This window comes from Panthera uncia, chromosome C2 (assembly GCF_023721935.1).
Source record: "Panthera uncia isolate 11264 chromosome C2, Puncia_PCG_1.0, whole genome shotgun sequence".
Classification (NCBI taxonomy): Eukaryota; Metazoa; Chordata; class Mammalia; order Carnivora; family Felidae; genus Panthera; species Panthera uncia.
Genome location: NC_064810.1, coordinates 13825480 through 13846547, shown reverse-complemented (window position 1 = coordinate 13846547; position 21068 = coordinate 13825480). Strand labels below are relative to the sequence as shown.

Here is a 21068-nt window from a genome sequence, read left to right as displayed (position 1 = left end):
AGCCTAACTTTTTCCATCCTTTTACTTTCAGCCTACCTATGTCAATGAATTTGAAGTCAGTTTCTTATGAACAGAATCATGTTGGATTTTTTTAATGCACTTTTCCAATCTCTGTCTTTTGGCTGTTGTATTTAGACCATGTGCATTCAATGAAATTGTTGATATGTTAGCAATTAAGTCTGCCACTTTATTATTTGTTTTCTATTTGTTTCTTCAAATTCTTGTTACTCTGATTATTTTTCTTGCCTTCTATGTTATTTTTTAACATTTTATAGCATTACATCTCAATTTTTTGTTTTTTTTTAATTTAAATTTTGTTAGTTAATATACAGTTACATATTGGTTGCAGGAGTAGAATTCAGTGTTGCATACAACACCCAGTGCTCATTACAAGTGCCCTACTTCGTACCCATCACCCATGTAGCCCATCAACCACTGACCTACCTCCATCAACCCATAATTTGTTCTCTATCGTTAAAAGTCTCTTGTGGTTTATTTCTATCTCTCCTCTTTCCCACCCCTTCCCATATGTTCATCTGTTTTGTTTCTTAAATTCCACATATTAATGAAATCATATGGTATTTTTCCTTCTCTAATTGACTTATTTTTCTTATTATAATATATTCTAGCTCCATCCATGTCATTACAAATGACAAGATTTCATTCTTTTTGATGGATGAGTAATATTCCATTATATATGTATATAATGTGGGATGTAGTATATACATACTATATCTTCTTTAACCATTCATCAGTCGATGGACATTTGGGCTCTCTCCATAGTTTGGCTATTGTTGATAAACTACTATAGACATTAAGGTGGATGTACTTCTTTGAATCTGTATTTTTGTATCCTTTGGGTAATGCCTAATAGTGCAATTGCTGGATCAGAGGGTAGTTCTATTTTTAGTTTCTTGAGGAACTTCCATACTGTTCTCCAGAGTGGGTGCACCCCTTTTCATTCCCACCAACAGAGCAAGAGGGTTCTCCTTTCTCCTCATCCTCACCATCACCTGTTGTTTCTTGTGTTGTTAATTTTAGCCATTCTGACAGGTGTGAAGTAGCATCTCATTGTGGTTTTGATTTGTATTTCCCTGATGATGAGTGAAGTTGAGCATCTTTTCATGTCTGTTAGCCACTGAATGTCTTATTTGGAAAGGTGTCTGTTCATGTTTTCTTCCCATTTTTTAACTGGGTTATTTGTTTTTTGAGAGTGGAGTTTGATAAGTTCTTTATAGATTTTGGATACTAATCTTTTATCAGGTATGCCATTTGCAAATATCATCTCCCGTTCCATCGGCTATCTTTTAGTTTTATTGCTTGGTTCCTTCACTGTTCAGAACCTTTTTATCTTGATGTCAACATGATGTTATCATATTTACTTTTTATTTTCCTTGCCTTCAGCAATGTGTCTAGTAAGAAGTTGCTCCAGCCAAGGTCACAGAAGTTGCCGTTTCTAGGATTTTGATGGTTTCCTGTTTCATATTTAGATCTTTCATCCATTTTGAATTTATTTTTATGTATGCTATAGAAAGTGGTCCAGTTGCATTGTTCTGCTTGTCACCATCCAATTTTCCCAACACCATTTGTTAAAGAGACTGTTTTTTCCCCATTGGATATTCTTTACTGCTTTGTCAAAGATTAGTCGACCATACATTTGTGGGTCCATTTCTGGGTTTTCTCTTCTGTTCCATTGATCCATGTGTCTGTTTTTGTGCCAGTACAGTATTGTCTTGATGACTACAGTTTTGTAATGTAGCTTTAAATCCAGAATTGTGATGCCTCCAGTTTTGTTTTTCTTTTTCATGATTGCTTTGGCTATTCAGGGTCTTTGGTGGTTCCATACAAATTTTAGGATTGTTTGTTCTAGTTCTGTGAAAATGCTGGTGGTATTTTGATAGGGATTACATTGAATTTGTAGATTGTTTTGGATAGTATAGACATTTTAACAGTGTTTGTTCTTCCAATCCATGAGCATGGAATGTTTTTCCATTTCTTTTTGTCCTCTTCCATTTCTTTCATGAGTGCTCTATAGTTTTCAGAGTATAGATCTTTTACCTCTTTAGTTAGGTGTATTCCTAGGTATCTTACTGTTTTAAGTGCAGTTGTATCTGTATTCCTTGATTTGTTTTTCTGCTGCTTCATTACTGGTATATACAAATCCAACAGGGGTGCCTGAGTGGCTCAGTCAATTAAGCTTCTGACTTTGGCTCAGGTCTTCTTTAATTTCTTGATTAACTCATTCATTCTTTAATAGGATGTTCTTTAACTACCATGTATTTGAGGGCTTTCCAAATTTTGTCTTGTGGTTCACTTCAAGTTTCATAGCATTGTGATCTGAAAATATGCATGGTATGACCTCAATCTTTTTGTACTTGTTGAGGGCTGATTTATGAGCCAGTATGTGATCTATTCTGGAGAATGTTCTAGTGCACTCAAAAGGAAAGTGTATTCTGCTTCCTTAGAATGAAAAGTTCTGAATATATGTTGAGTCCATATGGTCCACCGTGTCATTCAAAGCCATTGCTTCCTTGTTGATTTTCTGCTTAGATGATCTGTCCTTTGTTGTAATGGGGTGTTAAAGTCCCCTACTATTATTCTATTATTATCAGTAAGTTTCTCTATGTTTGTAATTAATTGTATCATGTATTTGGGTGCTTTCAAGTTGGGAGCATAAATATTTACAACTGTTAGATCTTCTTTGTCACAGACAATGAGTCTGGAGTTCTTTCTTGTCCAGCAAGAGAGCAGATGCAGAAATGAAAATGAGGAAGGCTAATGTCTGGGAGAAGACAAGGATCCCAAACAGAGATTTTGTCTTCATGTTCATTGATCTCTCAAGATCTTCCACACATGGTGAATGTGAAGAAAACAATCAGATAGTAATCATTAACTTGTGTGTAAGAAGCAAAGGTCTGGGGGGGGTGGGCAAGTGGAGTTTGAAGTTGTGATCAAAGTATACAAGTGCCAGATGGAAAGTAGTCTCTTGCATATAATATACCAGCTACTCTTGACTCCATCATAATACCTCACTAACTAACTCTGGGAAATTTTGCCCTGTGGCAGCGGCTTCCCACCCTAAGCTTTTTTCTACTTAATGATTAACTTTGGGTGCTTTTGCCCTGTGGTGGTGGCTTTCTGCCCAAAGCTTTTTTCAACCCATTTATGTACGTATAAGGAATTCTTGAACCAATTTCCCCAAACTTCTTGATGGATAGATCCTTTAATTATGATGTAATGCCTTTCTTCATCTCTTGTTACAGTCTTTGTTTTAAAATATAATTTGTCTGATATAAGTATGGCTACTCCAGCTTTCTTTTTATGTCCTAGGTCTAAAATGAGTCTCTTGTAGGCCACATATAGATGGATATTGTTTTGGGTTTTTTTTTCAAACATTCCAATACCCTGTGTTTTTGACTGGAGCATTCACAGTTGACTATTGAAAAATATGAATTTAGTGCCATTGTGTTACCTGTAGAGTTCATGTTTCTGATGATGTTCTCTGATCCTTTCTAGTCTTTGTTGCTTTTGGTGTTTTGTTTTGTTTTCCTCCACTTATAGAGTCCCCCTTAAAATTTCCTATAGGGCTGGTTTAGTGGTAACAAGTGCCTTTAGTTTTTGTTTGTCTGGGAAACTCTTCGTCTCTCCTTCTATTTTGAATGACAGCCTTGTTGTAGAGAGTATTCTTGGCTGCATATTTTTATCCACTCAACACGTTGAATATATTGTGGAACTCCATTCTGGCCTTTCAAGTTTCTGTGGACAGATCTGCTGCAAACCTGATCTGTCTTCTCTTGTAGGTTAAGGACTTTGCTTCATTTGCTGCTTTCAGGATTCTTTCCTTGTTTGTGTATTTTGGGAATTTGACTTTTTTTTAACGTTTATTTCTTTTTGAGAGAGATAGAGACAGAGAGAGAGAGAGACAGCACATGAGTGGGGGAGGGGCAGACAAAGAGGGAGCCACAGAATCCAAAGCAGTTCCAGGCTCTGGGCTATCAGCACAGAGCCCGGCATGGGGCTCGAACCCACAAGCTGTGAGATCATGACCTGAGCTGAAGTCAGACGCTGAACCCACTAAGCCACCCAGAAGCCCCAGTATTTTGTGAATTTGACTATGATATGCCTTGGTGATGGCCAGCTTGGGTTGAATTTGATGAGAGTGCTCTGTGTTTCTTGGATTTTGATGTCTGTGTCCTTCCTCAGATTAGGAAAGTTTTCAGCTATAATTTTGTCACATAAACATTCTGCTCTTTTTCTCTTGCTTCATCTTCTGGGACTCCTATGCTATGGATGTTACTACATTTTGGGGTGCCTGGGTGGCTCAGCTGGTTAAGTGGCCAACTTCAGCTCAGGTCATGATATTGTGGTTCATGAGTTTGAACCCCACATCAGGTTCTGTGCTGACACGTTGGAGCCTGGAGCCTGCTTCAGATTCTGTGTCCCTCTCTCTGCCCCTCCCCCACTCATACTCTGTCTCTCTGTCTCTCTCTTTCTCTCAAAAATAAACATTTTTTTAAAAAAAGAATGTTATTACATTTTAATAAATTGCTGATTTCCATAAGTCTGCTTTAGTGAGCCCTGACCTTTGTTTCCCTCTTCTTTTCAGCTTCATTATTTCCCATAATTCTATATTCTATATTGCTAATCTGTTCCTTTGCCTTGTCCATCCTTGTTTTTATCACCTCTATTTGTGTTTGCATCTTGGTTATAGCATTGTTAACTTCAGCCTGACTAGATTTTTGTTCTTTTTTTCTCTGCAGAAAGAGATTCTTTTGTGTCTTCTACACTTTTTTTTCAAGCCCAGATAATATCCTTATAATCATTCTTTTAAATTCTAGTTAAGACATCTTACTTATATCTTCATTGATTAAATGCCTCACTGCCAATTCTTCCTGTTCTGTAGTTTGAGGTGAATTCCTCTGTCTTGTCATTTTGGATGAAGAAACACAATAATAATGATAATAATAATAATAAAATGAAATAAAAATTTTAAAATTTTAAAAAAATCAAATAAAGGAAGCTTGATCCTATGCATATTTTGGTCTGATTTTTAAGAGAAGCTTGATAGAAAAAAGAGAAAAGAGACAAAAAGAAAAAAATAAAAACTAAAAAACTAAAAAGCAAAAAAAAAAGTAAAATAAAATAAAACAATTTGCTATTTCTCCATCCAATAAACAAAAGAAAAGAAAAACAACAGCAACAGCATAAAAACAGAAGCAACAACAACAAAATGAATAAACATAAATAACCAAATGAAATTAAATCCAGTTTCCCCTAGAGCTGAAATTTTGTAGGACTCTATGGTCAGTGGACTAAGCAGGTGGAAGGGATTTGTGCTGTTCTTCTGGGGGAGGGGCCTGCTGCTCTGATTCTCAGGCCAACTTCCCCTACTGGAGATGTGCCTGGAGGGCACAGCACAGTAATGGCTCCATTCTCCACTTGGTGGCAGTGTTTAGTTCACTGGGGTCTATCAGTGTTGATGGGCTAATGTTAAAATGGCTTCATCTGGTCTTCAAAGCAGGGAGTTTGTGCCTTCACAGATGCACAGTCCCCCTTCCTTTATCCCCCACTTCCATCAGCTCCCCACCTTCCCCCTGTCTGTGTCCAAGCTGCCCACCAGGTGGTACCTCTCTCCAGAAGTTTAAGTGCAGCGGTGTTTCAAAACCCACACTTCAGCGACCCCTGAGGTTCGGATCCACAACATCTTCTGGGGGACCGTCTCACCGTGCTGTGGCTGGTGTCAGCTTGTCCCAGGAAACAGTCATGCCACTGCATAGCCACAGCAGCTTAGAGTTTATGATAAATCACTGCACACACCGGCACCAGGATTTGCTGCCCTCAGCTAGACTCTTTCTTTCTATACTGGTGAATGTGAGTCTACGGCCATACCACCCTGAATGTGCCAGATCCCGTCTATACTGGTGAACGTGGCAGCTTAATGAAGTCCAGTGGGTCTTTTGCCCACAGAGGCAACTGCATCACCTCTACCAAATGCACTCCAGAAACTTCAGACTCTGTGCTCTGCTGTTTATAAAAATCTAGTGGTATTAAAACCTGTTCCTTTTTTCTCTGTCAATGGTTTTAGGGAACAGTTTTCTTGTGTAGTCTCCTATGTAGGTCTCCCAGCTGCTTTCGGAGGGAATGCTTTCTTGTGCAAACTTGATGAACTGCTCTCCCTCTCCCTCTGTCTTTCTCCTCTTGGTAAGAACGGCACTGTCCCCTCTCCAGCACTATGGCTCTTCTCTCCTCCAGTTCACCTCTCCACACTAGGTACCTGCCTGCCCAGTTTTATCCCTCAAATTATGCAGGCTATTCTGTTAATCCTTAGATCAATTTCCTAGGTGTTCAAAATGGTTTGGTGTTGATCTAGCTGTGTTTGAGTGAGGAGACAAACCCAGGGTCTCCTTACTACTGTGTCATCTTAACTCCCCTCTCCTCTCATCTTAACTTATGGTATTTTTGAATGTATATATTTGCATAGTTTTTTTTTTTTTTAATGCTTCCTCTGGGTATTACTGTATGCACATGCAACTTATAACAGTGTACTGGTATATCAATATTTATGGGCACAAGTGAAGTGTTGGGCATTTCCTTTGATTAGATTCCCTCATCATGTCTACTTTTAATATTATTGCCTTCTTATAGTGTTATAATTTTTATTTCCATCACCAAATATGATTTCTAAAAGTCATGAGGAAGAGATTAGTCTATTGGATATACTCATATTTCTGTTTTTTCCATTGTACCCGCTTGATGGTTCAAGATCCCCTCCTTTAGCATTTCCTTTTTGTTTGAAGAACTTTTTTTTTTTTTTTTTTTTTTTTTTGTTTGAAGAACTTTTTGAAGTCAATCTTTAAATGTAGGTTTATTAATGACAAATTATTTCTTTTCTCCTGAGGATGTTTTTATTTCCCCTTCATTTTTTAAAAATGTTTACTTATTTATTTTCAGAAAGAGAGAGAAAGAGAGTACAAGCAGGGCAGGGGCAGAGAGAGGAGAGAATCCCGGGTGGACTCTGTGTTGGCAGCCCAGAACCAGCTGAGCCAAAATCAAGAGTGGGATGCTTCAGTTCATGGGTTTCAGCCCCACGTCAGGCTCTGTGCTGACAGCTCGGAGTCTGGATCCTGCTTCAGATTCTGCCCTCCCTCTCTCTGCCCCTCCCCCTCCTTCTCTCTCAAAAAGAAAAAAATAAACATTAAAAAAAGAGTGGGACGCTTAACCAACTGAGCCACCCAGGGACCCTACCCTTCATTCTTGAAAATAGTTTTGCAAGATGTAAAATACATTGATGACAGTTCTTTTTTTTTCAGCATTTGAAAAATACTATGCTGCTTTTTTATTACTCCATTGTTTCAGATGACAAATCAACTGTTATTCAAATTGCTGTTATTTAGATAATGCGTTGTGTGTCTGGTGATTTTCAAGATTTTTTTCTTTGTCTTTACTTTTCAAAATTGTAATTTTGATGCATTTTGGTATTAATTTATTTTGCTTGATCTAAAAATTCTCATTGACAGGTCCTAATTGGAAACAGAGAACATTAATATAAAATTATTAATTATAAATATAAGCTATTAAAATAGTATATTTTAATGATAAAGAAACCTTACTCAAGGCTTTTAGGCAATCAAATAATTTACATAGAATAAATAATTAGGCTATTAGTCAGAATTTTCAAAAGCTGCATTCAAAAAGAGAAGAGAATAATCTAAAGACTAATAAAAACAAGCATTAACTAAAGACTTTATATCTAAGGAAGCTGTTATTCATATAACAATGTATTAGAACAACAGTTTTCAGCATAGAAGAAATTAGGAAATTCTTCACCCACAAGCCTATACTGAGTAGCAAAACATTGAAGACATATAGATATATGTCTGTGTGTGTGTGTATACATGTCTGTGTGTATACATATATACATATATGTGACTGTGCGTGTGCAGTGATATGTATTGAGTGTAATATACAGCCAAATCAAAACAAAGACTAGATTTGAGGATTATAATATATTAATTAATAATATATAATTTATATATTAATTATACCTAATTATATTAATAATGTATAAATATGTTATATAAATGTGTTGTGATGACAACGTAGTAATAATCCAACTAAAAGACAAGGGAGTAGCAGAAGAGGTAAAGAGGAAAATAAATTAAGCTGATGTTGTATAGACAACAGGGCAAGTTACGAATATGAATATAACTAGTATATATATATGTCAGATATATATGAATATACATGTGTCAGATAATAAAAGGTTGAATAAGCAAAAAGGAAACTAAACACATTAAAATTGTTACGGATACAAAGAGACCCAAATAAACACTAGAAAAACCACAGCCATCCAAATACCATTTTTATAATTTATTAAAGTATACTGAATTATGAAACATATCCGTCATATCAACACATATGAATTGGCTTCATTTATCTATTAAAGAAAACATTTTAACTTTGGCTCATGAAACAAAACACGCATATATGTGCTGTACATATACATCTAAAACAAAATGTTCAGGAATACAAAAATAAAGACATATACAAAGGTATCTGGGCAAAATGTCACAAGAAAATATAACAATCCTGATATCAACCAAATAGAATTCAGGCCAAAAAGCATGAACTGCGACAAAGAGGGGAGCTTTCTCATGCAAATACGAAACCAATCACAGGAAATATCTTACACTTCTCAAGATGCATATGAAGCTACAGATATATGATGCCAAGACATAGATAGTAACATATTAGTAATAGGTGACTTTAAAGCAGCACGTTCAGAACAAGACAAATAAAGTGGAAAAAATAAGTAAAAAAAAGCGAAGGCTTAATGCTATCAAGAAGGTAGCTTTTATGGTTACATATTAACCTTTATATACTAGTAACAGACATGAATCATCTTCTCAAGCTCCCACAAAACATCCACAAAAATTTATTGTGTATTTACAGAAAGCATTAATAAGTTTTGTAAAGTAGAAATACTAGAAAAAAATACTCTCTGATGTCAGACAATAAAACTAATAATTGTTAACAAAACCAAAGAACAGAAAGCCCTTTAAAAATAAAATCAAGCTGTAAAAAAAAAAAAAAAAAAAAAAATACCCGTTTACTTGGAAAATATAAAGCCTTCTGTCAAAAAATTCTTGGGTGAGAGAGGTCATACAAGTGAAATTACAGATTTTAAAATAATTAAAATGATGAAAATGGTCCATAACAGGGCCTATGAGAAATATTTAAAGCAGTGTTTTAAAAAGATTATAGCATGAAGACTTTCATCAGTAAAAATGAAATAAAATAAATTCATATTTCATACTATGCTTTAAAACACTTATAAAGGAAACTTTAAAAAGCAAAAAAGCACAAAGGTAGAAATAATAAATAGAAACGTAGACATTAATGAGGTAGGGAATCACAAAAAAAGGTGATTTTATAATGAGCCAAAATGCTGTTATTTGAGAGAATTAACAGACCTTGCTAATTTGATGAAGAAAAAAAAGAGAGACAGAAACCATATAAAAAATAAATAGCATGAAGGAACATTAAAACAGAAGAAATTTTAAACATCATATGAGGCAGGCTCTATGTATATAATAAATTTGAAAACCTAGATGAAATAGATCATCTCTTAGGAAAATACAGATTACTAAAATGGATGCCATTAGATTTAGAAATCAAAAGCAGACCAATTTCTTTAGAATAAAGAAAATCATTAACAAAATACTTCACAAGATAGCCAAGACACAGACGATTTCTCAGAAGTCTACCAAATTCAAGGATGAGATGATCCTATTATCTAAGTTGTTAAAGAACACTGAAAATGAAGGACAACTTGTTAATTCCTATTATAAAGGATGAATAATATTGAGTCTGTGGTACACAGACTCTCTTCATGCCCCCTTGATTCCTGCCTCCTGATGAAAATGCCCTGGGATGACCTCCTCCCTGTGAGTGTGAGGGAGACTTGTGACTTGCTTTGTAACCAATAAAATATGGCAAATTTAATAGTTATGTGTAAGTGATTATGTTACATGAGATTATGGCATTCATCCATAATGCTGGAGTCTTTCTTCTTCCTTGCTGGCTTTGAGAAAACAAGCAACCATGTTGGAAATTTACTTGGCAAGGAACCATGGGCAGCCTTTTCCAGCTGAAGGTGACTGCCAGCGGAGGGTTTGCAAGGGACCCTGGCCAACAGCCAGAAAGAAAATGAGCCTTTCATTCCTACAACTCCAATGAACTGAGATCTGCCAGCAATAACATGAGTCTGGAAATGAATCCATCCCAGCTAAGCCTCAGATGTGACCACAGTCCTATCCAACATCTGGAATTGGAATCTCATGAGACCCTGAAGCTTCTCAGCCTACATGTGAAACAGAGATTTTATCTAAATATTATGGCCCACCATGCATTCCAAATAGTTTTACAATTTATTACCAGCTTGGCATGTAATAGATCGTTAAACTATTCCTTAGGTTATGTCTCTCATACCTTTAAAATGGATACCTTTAGGGATGCCTGGGTGGCTCAGTCAGTTAAACCTCCACCATGACTCCGGTCATGATCTCACAGTTCACAAGTTCACAAAATAAATAAACATTAAAAAATAATAAAATAAAATAAAATAAAATAAAATAAAATAAAATGGATCACTTTAAAAAATGTGTGCCTATTTAAAAAAAAATTTAATGTTTATTTTTGAGAGAGAGAGAGAGTGCAAGCAGGGGAGGGGCAGAGAGAGAGGGAGACACAGAATCGGAAGCAGGCTCTAGCTCTGAGCTATCGGCGAGCCTGATGCGGGGCCCGCACTTAAACTGTGAGATCATGACCTGAGCCAAAGTTGGAGGCTTAACCGAGAGAACCACCCAGGCATCCCTTGAAATAGTACCTTTGAGATGGAAGATTAAAAGTAGAGAAGCATACAGCAACAATGTTCATTTGATTTATGGAACACGAATATAAAAGTTTGGGGAAATTAATTTTTTCTTTATTATGTACTATATGCCAGGCAACGCTTAACCTAATGTGTAAGTAGTACTTGATTTACTATTACCTGTTACCCAGCATAAGAGATAGCATTCCCTCAGTAGCAGAGGAGGAGGAAACTGAACTTTACAAAAACTTTTCTCAGACGACTGACCTAAAGATAATAAAAAATACCTCCCAAAGAAAGCAGTTGTTAGCTTTCTTGAAAACGGAAAACAAAACAAAACAAAAATTGTAAGTAATCCTGGGCATTAAATGACCAACATCAAAACCAGGACTGCCATTTGGATTGAACAAGTTTATTAGGTCAACACAGAAACGAACTCCCGCATGGACATCATCGAGGCAGTCGCTGTGACACCATCATCTTGATGAAGGCGGAACTGTGGGGTCACAGGTGAATTTCACCATCTTCCACTCCACCAGGTAAATCCAGGGAATCCGTAGGTTAGGCTGTAGGCAGCAACAGACCTACTAGACTTTCATCCTGCAGGATACCGTCACCCAAGGGAAAGGCTCAGAACGTGTGGGGCTCAGAATTGGTGAATCCCACGTCCATGTGTAGAGGGTGAGAGTCCCCCATGGTGCCCTCATTACTAGTAGCCACAGCCAGAGCCACAGCCATGGAGAGAGTGGGAGCGATATCCATAGCCACAGCCATAGCAGGAGCCGTAGCCACAGCCCAGTCTGCGGAAGCCACAGCCATACCAGGAGCCATAGCCACAGCCCAGGCCTCCATGGCCGCAGCCTCCATAGCCACAGCCTCCGTAGCCACAGCCTCCATAGCCGCAGCCTCCATAGCCACAGCCTCCATAGCCACAGCCTCCATAGCCGCAGCCTCCATAAGAGTTTCCGTAGTAGCTTCCACACATGGTGTTGGCTGTTGAGGTTGTGCTTGGGTAGAGAAGGAGAGAAGGGTCACTTCAGTGTGGACGATTCCCCTGCAGAGGGCCTTTTATATGCCCTCAGTGTGAGTGGGACCCACCACACAAGTCAGGCCACTGGATAATTTGCAAGACCTCTCTGAGTAATTTGTTCACTCCTGGTTTTAGGGTATGGCTTCAGGGGTAATGAAGACATTTGCTGTTGTTGTGCCACAACCTGAATCATTTGTGAATCATTAATAAGAATCAATTGTCTCATCTTCAAAACCTTACTTACACAAGACCTTCAAATTAGCAATTTGTAACCAGCCTTTATGATAAGAAACAACATTTGTAGTAGACATTCTGGGCTCCAAACAACCAATTTTTTTACCATTTTTTGGCTGACATCCAACAGGCCATAATAATCTACCTTCATTTGAGATTCTCCATCTCTTCTGTTCCAAACTCGGTTTGTTTTTTTTTTCTCTTTAGGGATTTTCCATATTTTCACATGAGTGATGGTTTACTAGGAAAAGCCAAAAGGTATCACTCAATTTCATGAGACCATCGACAAAAAGCCAACAGTTTGAAATTCTGGACCACCAGTCCCGGGAAGACCGGGCTTTTCATTTTCACTTACATTAATATTTCCTTTTAGGTCTATTTTTAAAACATCATTTTTTTTCACGGTTTCAAATTTATGTCCGCATCTATAGCCAGAAAACAGAAATGAGATTTTATTTAATTTATAAAATTGCATTTTCATGAAAGAGTTTTCTTTAAAATCCAACACATTTGTAACGTTTGTGTTTTGACTCAAAGGTGAATATAGGCATTTCTTTCTTTAAAATAACAATACTGGCAGAGATATCTTTCACGGTGCTAATAGCGTTTCAACAACAAGCAATGAAGTCTTGGTAAAATATCTTGGATTATGAGAAACGTTAATAGGTTTCTAATGCCCAGTGTTTTTTAATGCAATGAGGCTCTGAGCTTACTGCAATAATTAAGAGAAATAGCCCTCTGAACTTGTGTTCTTAGTAAGATTAATTCCTAAGAGTCAGTAGAGCATAATAGATAAGAATGAAACTTCTGAAATCAGCTCTCTGGGTTCAAATCTTACCTCTATCACTTATAGCTTTGTGACTTTAACAGTAGGCTCTGCTTGTATGTGGGATGGTAACAGTAACACCTACCCCACAAGACAATTTTGAAGGGTCAAATTAGCTAGTGTGTGTCAAGCACTTACAACACTGTCTGGCACGTAGTAGGTACTAGAATATCCTTTGCTCTTATTATCATTTATTTCATCCCCAAACTGTTTTCCTGGCTATAAGCTTTAGTGGAGAGCGGATGAGTTGAACAAGAGCGGTCAGACATACTTAAGTCCTCTTGTACGGGTCTTGGGTCATTGCAAAGGAAAGAGAAACCCCTACATTAAGGCTCTGCATCTAAAAGGGGCACCTGGGTGGTTCAGTCGGTTAAGCGTCTGACTTCAGCTCCGGTTATGATCTCATGGTCCATCGGTTTGAGCCCCACATCAGGCTTTGTGCTGACACCTCAAAGCCTGGACCCTGGTTTGGATTCTGTGTCTCCCTCTCTCTCTGCACCTTCTCTACTCAAGCTCTGTATCTCTCTCTCTCTCTCTCTCTCTCTCAAAAGTAGGTAAACATTGAAAAAAATTTTAATAAAATAAAAAAATAAAATAAAATAAAATAAAAGTAGAGAAAGGCACACTCTGATTTTCCTGAGAAGGAGCAAGTCCCATGAGTGACCCAAGAAACACAACACCAGCAGGTAGAGAATACACTTGGTGCCTACCGGATGGATTTGAGTGCAGGCTCATTATTTTCCCTCGCACAGCACAAAACTTTTCTGGCTGTAAAGCCACAAAGATGTAGCACTGGATGGCAGGTAATGGATCGACCAGAGGAGTTTTGTGGTTAATGGCAATGGAAACTGGCAACCTGCATTATGCAGACACAGATGTCAGCGCAGGACAGATGAAGGCATTCCCTTTCAATCAAAAGCATACCTCCGCACAATAAAGTCAGCCTCAAGAGGGGCAGGAGAGGTGAAGGCTTTAATTCAAGTGAGCTTTCATTCTGAAGACTAGAATGTCGTTGAATTTTGTTGTTGGCCTGGAAGGGACAAGAAGAAATGTTTTGCCGTCAGGTGGAAATGGCAATCCAAGATAGAATTTGGTAAAATATGAAAATAAAACATAGGTGTACACTTGTAAAGATTGATCTTATAAAAATGTCACCCGGGTTATGCATTTCAAATAAAATGAATTGTTTTAGCTGAAAAGACGTATTGGGCAATATTATATATCTCATACTTTAAATAAAATTTACCCCTTAGCACTTGTGTTTTTCCAAAGCTAAACTGAGTAGCTTTTTCATCTGCAATGGGCAGATGAACTTGAGGTTATTATTGATAAGCCCGAAACGATTGGAATCAATTGAAGTCTGCACGGTTTTTGTGATTTCATAGAACTCCATTATGGAATTTAAATTTGAGCCCTCAGTGAGAGAGGGCTTTAAAACCAAGTCAGATATCTGTCATTCAATGCACATGATCTGACTGAAAACCTTGACACAACAGCAGAGCAATTTGGGTTCTGAAGGCTTCACGCTGCCTAACGAAACGAGAGTTTTGCAGTTGGTGTTGTTCGTAGTTAATACAAAATAATTTGCAATACGCACAACTTTGCCTGTGACTTGCCTCGCCTCCTACGGAGGAAATATAAAACACCTCATGGAAATAGTGATACTCGAACTCAGGGAAGTATCTTCCTCTTCTACGCCATCCTCCCTGACACCATGACCTACGACAGCAACTGCTATGGGGGCTATGGCCGTGGCTACGGCTGTGGCTGTCACGGGTACGGTGGCTACGGATATGGCTGCTGCAGCCCATCCTGCTATGGTAGATATTGGTCATATGGATTGCACTGGAAAATTCTAGAACCCCTGGACTCACAAGACGTGTCCTCCTGCGAAACATGGATTCCGCTTCTGGTCGTATTCATCCCATGCTATCTCTTCAAAGTAGCAAAATCCTCAATCCAGGCTATGGTGAAAGAAAGGTGTCGTCTTTCTCTGGCTCCATCATGCAAGCTCATGCAGAGTATCTTTTAAAATGCAACAAAAGTTTTCTTCTTGATCTCTAAGTACGTCTTTCAGTAAATTGAATCTTTTTTGCAAAGATGCGGTCACATTTATTTATTTTCACTGTCATTATTGCCCATGGATGATTACAAGATAAAAATGTGTGTGTGGTTACTATCCCAGGTTGACACTACTTTCCTCCATCTGTTTTTTTTCTTTTTTTTTTTTTTTTTTTTTTTGGCCCTTTAAATATTTTCCATTCTATTTAAAGCTGAGCCTCCATGTGACACGGTTGATTGTTTCCCCCTCAATAAATTTGGCTTCTCTTTAATTTGCAGGCAAAATAGTCCAAAACACACCTGAAGTCTGGTAGCTGCACGAGGCTGGCCGGCTGCCCTGGTTTCCCCAGGACACAGAGGAACACACCCACGCGTTAAGTGGTGCTTCTGTGAGTTTTCCAGGCGTCTGCTTTCTAGTGGCTTCATCACAAGAAAGCTTCTCAGGTGCCTGATGTCATTTGTATAGAACTCATGCCCAGCCTGAAAGTGGACCTAGGGAGTGTTGGACCAGCCCTGAGAACCTGGCTGTCTTTAGTAAATTTCTTTACGTGAGATCATTTCGATTACGAAGTCCATTTCATATACCCACCCGGTCTCTCATTCGTTCAATACTCTGTGTTTAAAGGATGCCAGGCATGCCGCTGTGTTGGAAAGAGAGCATTTTGTAGATGGTCATTTGAGATTGTTTCTGTTGTCATGTTACTGAATTTTATATGGATGTACCAGCGATTACACATTGATATCTATGTAATATTAAAATATGGAAGTGGAATATTCTAGTGTTTTTAAATTTTTCCCAAATGAAGAATTGAAGTGTGTTTTCACCCTATGTATATAAAAATAAAGATTCTCAACATTAATTTGTAAAAACAAACTGCTGAAATTAAGAAGGATATAGATTAGCCAAATTTCAAGAATAAAGTATATAACTAAATAATAGGATCCAGATTGATTTAAAAAATGATTTGGTGAACATAACAAATATTACCTTTTTTCCAATAATTAAAATAAACTGAATTTAGAGCCAAAACTTCAAATCTATGTATTACAAAATCTTAAAAATTTTTCTAACATGTTAAGGCAAAGCCTATAAAAATGTGAGTTCTTACTGTTATAAATAATTTTGTGTGTTTCTTCAAGATTATTTATTTATTTTGAGAGAGGGAAGGCACATGTGCAAGCAGGAGAGGGGCAGAGAGAGAAGGAGAGGGAGAATCCCAAGCAGGCTCATGCTCTCAGTGTAAAGCTGGACACGGGTCTCAAACTCACAAACCACGAAATCATGACCTGAGCTGAAATCAAGGGTTGACTGCTTAACCTTATGAACCACCCAGGTGCCCCAATTTTGTATGTTTTAATATTCAATGATTATTTAATAGTAATTAATGCGTGTAACAAATTGAAAATAAATTCTTATCTTCAAATGTTGGATGCAGCCTCCAAATATTTACTGGTATAGTTTTCTTTTTTTTAAGTTTGAAGAACACTGGGGTGTCTGGGTGACTCAGTCTGTTAAGTGTCTGACTTCAGTTCAGGTCATGACCTCACGGTACGTGGGTTCAAGCCCTGTGCCAGGCTTCGTGCTGACAGCTCAGAGCCTGGGGCCTGTTTTGGATTCTGTGTCTACCCCTTTCTCTCTGCTCCTCTCTGACTCGTGCTCTGTCTCTCTGTCTAAAAAATAAATAAACGTTAATTTTTTTTTTTAAGTTTGAAGATCACTGCTCTAGACCAGGGCTTATCAGACTGTGGTCTGTTGCCACTTGTGGGACCCAGAGACCCTTTCAAGGGGTTTGTAAGCCCCCAAAGTATTTTCATAATATATGTATTTACCTATTCCACTCTAATAACCCCATGAATATGCCCTAGAGTTTTCCAGATATATGCTTTGCATGACTCGCTGCCACAATAGACTGAATGATGAAGCAGATATAAGAAACCCATGGCCCATGTTTCTTCTGCCACTATTTCAAGAAAATCTTCCCGGAAAAATCCAAGAACAACTTTAAAGCCAATGTGAGTATATGGGAACGCAAAAGGTGAAATGAGGGAGGAGAACCAGCACATAGGTTTGGATTGCTGAATAAATGCTTCATTGCATAGTATAATGGTGTAGTCCTATAGAAAGTTACAGTTAACAAATAAGCTGAACTCTCAAGAGGAAAAAATGCAGCTTTGTATTCACTCTTTAACGGAAACATAGTCAGTTCATCGTCAGTAAGTAGTAGAAAATATTATTTGGTGTGAGGAATTGTTTGCCTGAAGGAAAGGAATTATAGAATTTAAAAGATATTTTACTTCAGCTAACCATAGTTTTATCACTTCCTCTCTCAGATAGTCTCTAAATTCCTTGACTGTATATGTAGATACGCAATAGAAATTATTATTGTAAGAAAACAAAAACAAAGCAAAAAAACAAGGAAAATTGAGTCCAGGCGCTTGAATATCAACAACATTTCAAGGAACCTAAGTACAGACTTTAATAACAAAACGTGAGTGAGAAGATCTCTAAAATATAAAAAGAATCTAAAGACCTGTGACATGATTATTGTATTCCAAAAGAAATAGTTAATATTTTCTATAAGGACATCTTCTGGCTTATTGAAACAAGTGTTTCGTGAAGTTTTATTATTCCAACTTTGCCTGAAGTATGAGGCCATGCTGCCTCATACACCACAGAAGGTGTATAAAATGCCACACGCAGATGGTGACATTCGAACTGAGGAAAATAATTCCCTGCTCCTCAGTGGAAACTTCTATTCCTGACACCATGCACTGTAACAACCACCATGATGGCAGCCTGGGCTATGGCTCTGACTCGGCCATAGGATGGATGTGGGCATGGTGGCTGCTGCCCATTTGGCTGTGGCAGACAGTGACCCCATGAATTCTACTGAGGAATATCTAAGCAGCTCAGCCTACAGTACTCCTTCACCTGTGATTTCCTGACTCAGCTTCCGTGGTTTTTCCCAAGAGTAATTCTATTCTCTATACAGTTGTGACAAGCTCATCCATGATAATCTGAAAAACACAAAGTTCAGATCTGATGTCCTTCTCAGTTGATGAAGATGGCCAGGACCGTGTCGAAAATTATAGATAAGTCCTACCTTTGAGACTGTGTTACCAAAGTAACTTTGGTACTGTGTTTTCTGGTTTTGATCAATATATTTCATAATGGAAAAGTTTAAGTTAACTTTTGGATGAACTTGTTTTTTTCATTTTTGGTATTATTTCACTTAGATCGATTTGCAGGTCTCTGGGGAACTGTCTTTGGACGTCGCCTTTGTTGTTATTCTGAGATGATCATTTTCAAAAAGGTAAGGATATGGCCATCATTCCTTTATAACAACATCAATATAAAAACTTTGCTTTCATATACACCGATAAGCAGCACTACTATTCATATATAAACAAGTTAAATGTCACTTCACATAATAATAGCACCATTTTCTATTAACCTGTGCTACAGGTGTCTGTCTTTGGCTGTTTTTTTTTTATAACCCCACAGTTTGGTTGTATCCTTAAGATATGTGCCTTTGGGTACCTATAAGTGGTTCATTCTGCCTTTCATACTCCTCCCTCTTCTTCTGAGCTCAACAGCAAAAGAGTACAATACATAGCTACAAACTGGTAGGTCACTTTCATTTTAGAGATCTATCGGAAAAAGCCACCTGGCTCCCTTCTTAATAAACAGGGTTTTAACAAGCTGGATCATCACCTTCCATTTGCATTCGGGGTATTAAGCTTCTTATTCCAACTTCTAATTGGAAGAAAACAAAACGTCTTAATTTTTTTTAGAGTTTATTTATTTTGAGAGAGACAGAGACAGCATGAGTGGGGGAGGGGCAGAGAGCGAGGGAAAGAGAGAGAATCCCAAGAAGGCTGCTCACTGCTGGAGGTCAGCCTCAGTCCCACAAACCATGAGATCATGACCTGAACCAAAACCAAAAGTCGGACACTTAATCTACTGAGCCACCCAAGGGCCCCTCTTTTCTTAACTATTCTAGCTTTCTTCCTCAAGCAAATGAGCCAAAGAAATCTCCATAAGACACCAATGAGGAGTAATGTTTCTGAACATACAGACAGTATTCTCAGCTATCAACACACATGGCTGAAAGCACTCTAGACATTTCAAAAACATTTCAACATACATTTCAGGAAGTATGTATACTTTATATTATATCACATTATATTTTAAGAAGTCCTCTTCCTTTGTCTCAGCAACTGAAACAACTCAAGGAATTCGCCTCCGAATTTTTCTCTGGGACAGTAGATGTTTCTCAAAGGCTCTATATAACTGACACACACTCAAGTAATGAATACTGAAGAAGATATTACTTCACATAATATCACTGCTAAAGGATTGGAGCCTGGCAGTGAGAAGAGTTGCTGGAACATGGTGGTGCCTAATAAATATTTTTAATAAAGAAATTAACGACAGTGAATAGTGTTGAAAAATGTCTCCCTGGAATTTTATATTCTACTTGAGCAAAAAATGGGAATGTAAGGATATAAGCTATCTCTGGGGTCTTAATGTACTAATAATGTTATTTCTCCCAGAAAGTATTGATTGTGCCTTTATGTGCTCCCTGTGCATCACTCAGAATGGAACATAGTTTTATCTTAAGAGGGACATTCTCAGTCCCTCACCCAACTCTATTATGACTGAGGGACTGAGGACAATGAGAATGACAGATCACTCTTAATACTTAAATTTGTTTAATGTTTACTTATTTTTGAAAAAGAGACAGACAGAATGCGAGCAGGGGAGGGGCAGAGAGAGAGGGAGACACAGAATCCGAAGCAGGCTCCAGGTTCTGAGCTGTCAGCACAGAGCCCAACGTGGAACTTGAACTCATGAACCACGATATCATGACCTGAGCCGAAGTCGGATGCTTAACCAACTGAGCCACCCAGGCGCCCAGATCACTCTCGATACTTAGATAAAGTCAAAACTACCTTTTAAAAATAGAATAAGATAACTTTTATTAACTCAGTCATGTTTATGCTGCTTTTCAGGAGAGATTCCACTTGAAGATCATCGCATATAGCTCGGTTTCAGTCAACATCACTGTGTCTTCCTTTTTTCAAACCAATTTCTTTTGCTTCCTTCATCTAGTTTCTGGCCAATGTCAGTAAGAAGCACTTCAAATGCTACATTTAAATGTTCATCTTAAAGTCTAACCTGGCTCAAAGCCTCTCCTAAGAGAGAACCTAGCTGTTTCATGAGTGAGAAATGTTCTCTGTCTGCATCATATACACCTGTCCAGTTGCCTTCAGAACAGAATTCAAAACTCACGCAAGTAATGATGTGTTCCCGATGCTGATACGCAGCTGCTTTGTGAGGATACTTCACTCCAGATACCCTCCCTCCCCCGCTGGGCAACTGTAAGATCAATGGAACCAAGGGATTCAGAAGATGAATGGTAGAGAAGTCTCCAAATCTCTACTCGGACTGACAAGAGGGGACCACTGCATTGAAACGAATGTGACACACTATGACAGAGAAAAGCAAAAACTCCTTCTGTTCTGCCCATTCTCTGTAGAAAGATAAACTTTCTTTTTCTTTTTCAACAGTTTGTGGTATAACTGATATGCAAAAAAACCTTCACAGATTTAAAGTATATGTTGTAATGGGTTTCAGCATATTATTACACAGTCACAATCAAGATAATAAATATATCTATCACCTCCAAAAGTTTCCTTCTCTCTTTTGGGTTTTTTTTTGTTATCGAAGTAAAAACACTTAACATAAGATCTACACTCTTGTCAAAATTTTAAGTGCACAATATGAACTATAGTCACAAAGCTGTACAGCAGGTCTCTCGAACTTATTTATGTTGCATAATTGAAACTTAATACACTTTGAACAGCAACTTCCTGTTTCCCTCTCCCCACAAACATTGTGTACCACCATGTATACTCCATTTCAATGGGTGTGACTATCTTATGAGATGCCTCACCTAAGAATCATGCACTACTCCCTTCTGTGACTGACTTACTTCACTTACCAGAATGTCCTCCAGGTTCATCTACGCTGTCACAAA

At 37.9% G+C, this 21068-nt stretch overlaps 1 protein-coding gene across 1 annotated transcript; it reads right to left on the bottom strand.

Annotated features, from left to right (window-relative positions):
- Positions 1-11230: 11230 nt before the first annotated feature.
- On the bottom strand, positions 11231-14356 carry LOC125921503 (keratin-associated protein 6-3-like). Its single transcript, XM_049629145.1, has 2 exons — positions 14220-14356; positions 11231-11907 (listed from the first exon to the last, which is right to left on the bottom strand). Exons 1-2 carry the CDS (start codon positions 14354-14356, stop codon positions 11583-11585), a joined length of 462 nt encoding a protein of 153 aa, XP_049485102.1. The 3' UTR covers positions 11231-11582.
- Between the last annotated feature and the right edge of the window lie 6712 nt (positions 14357-21068).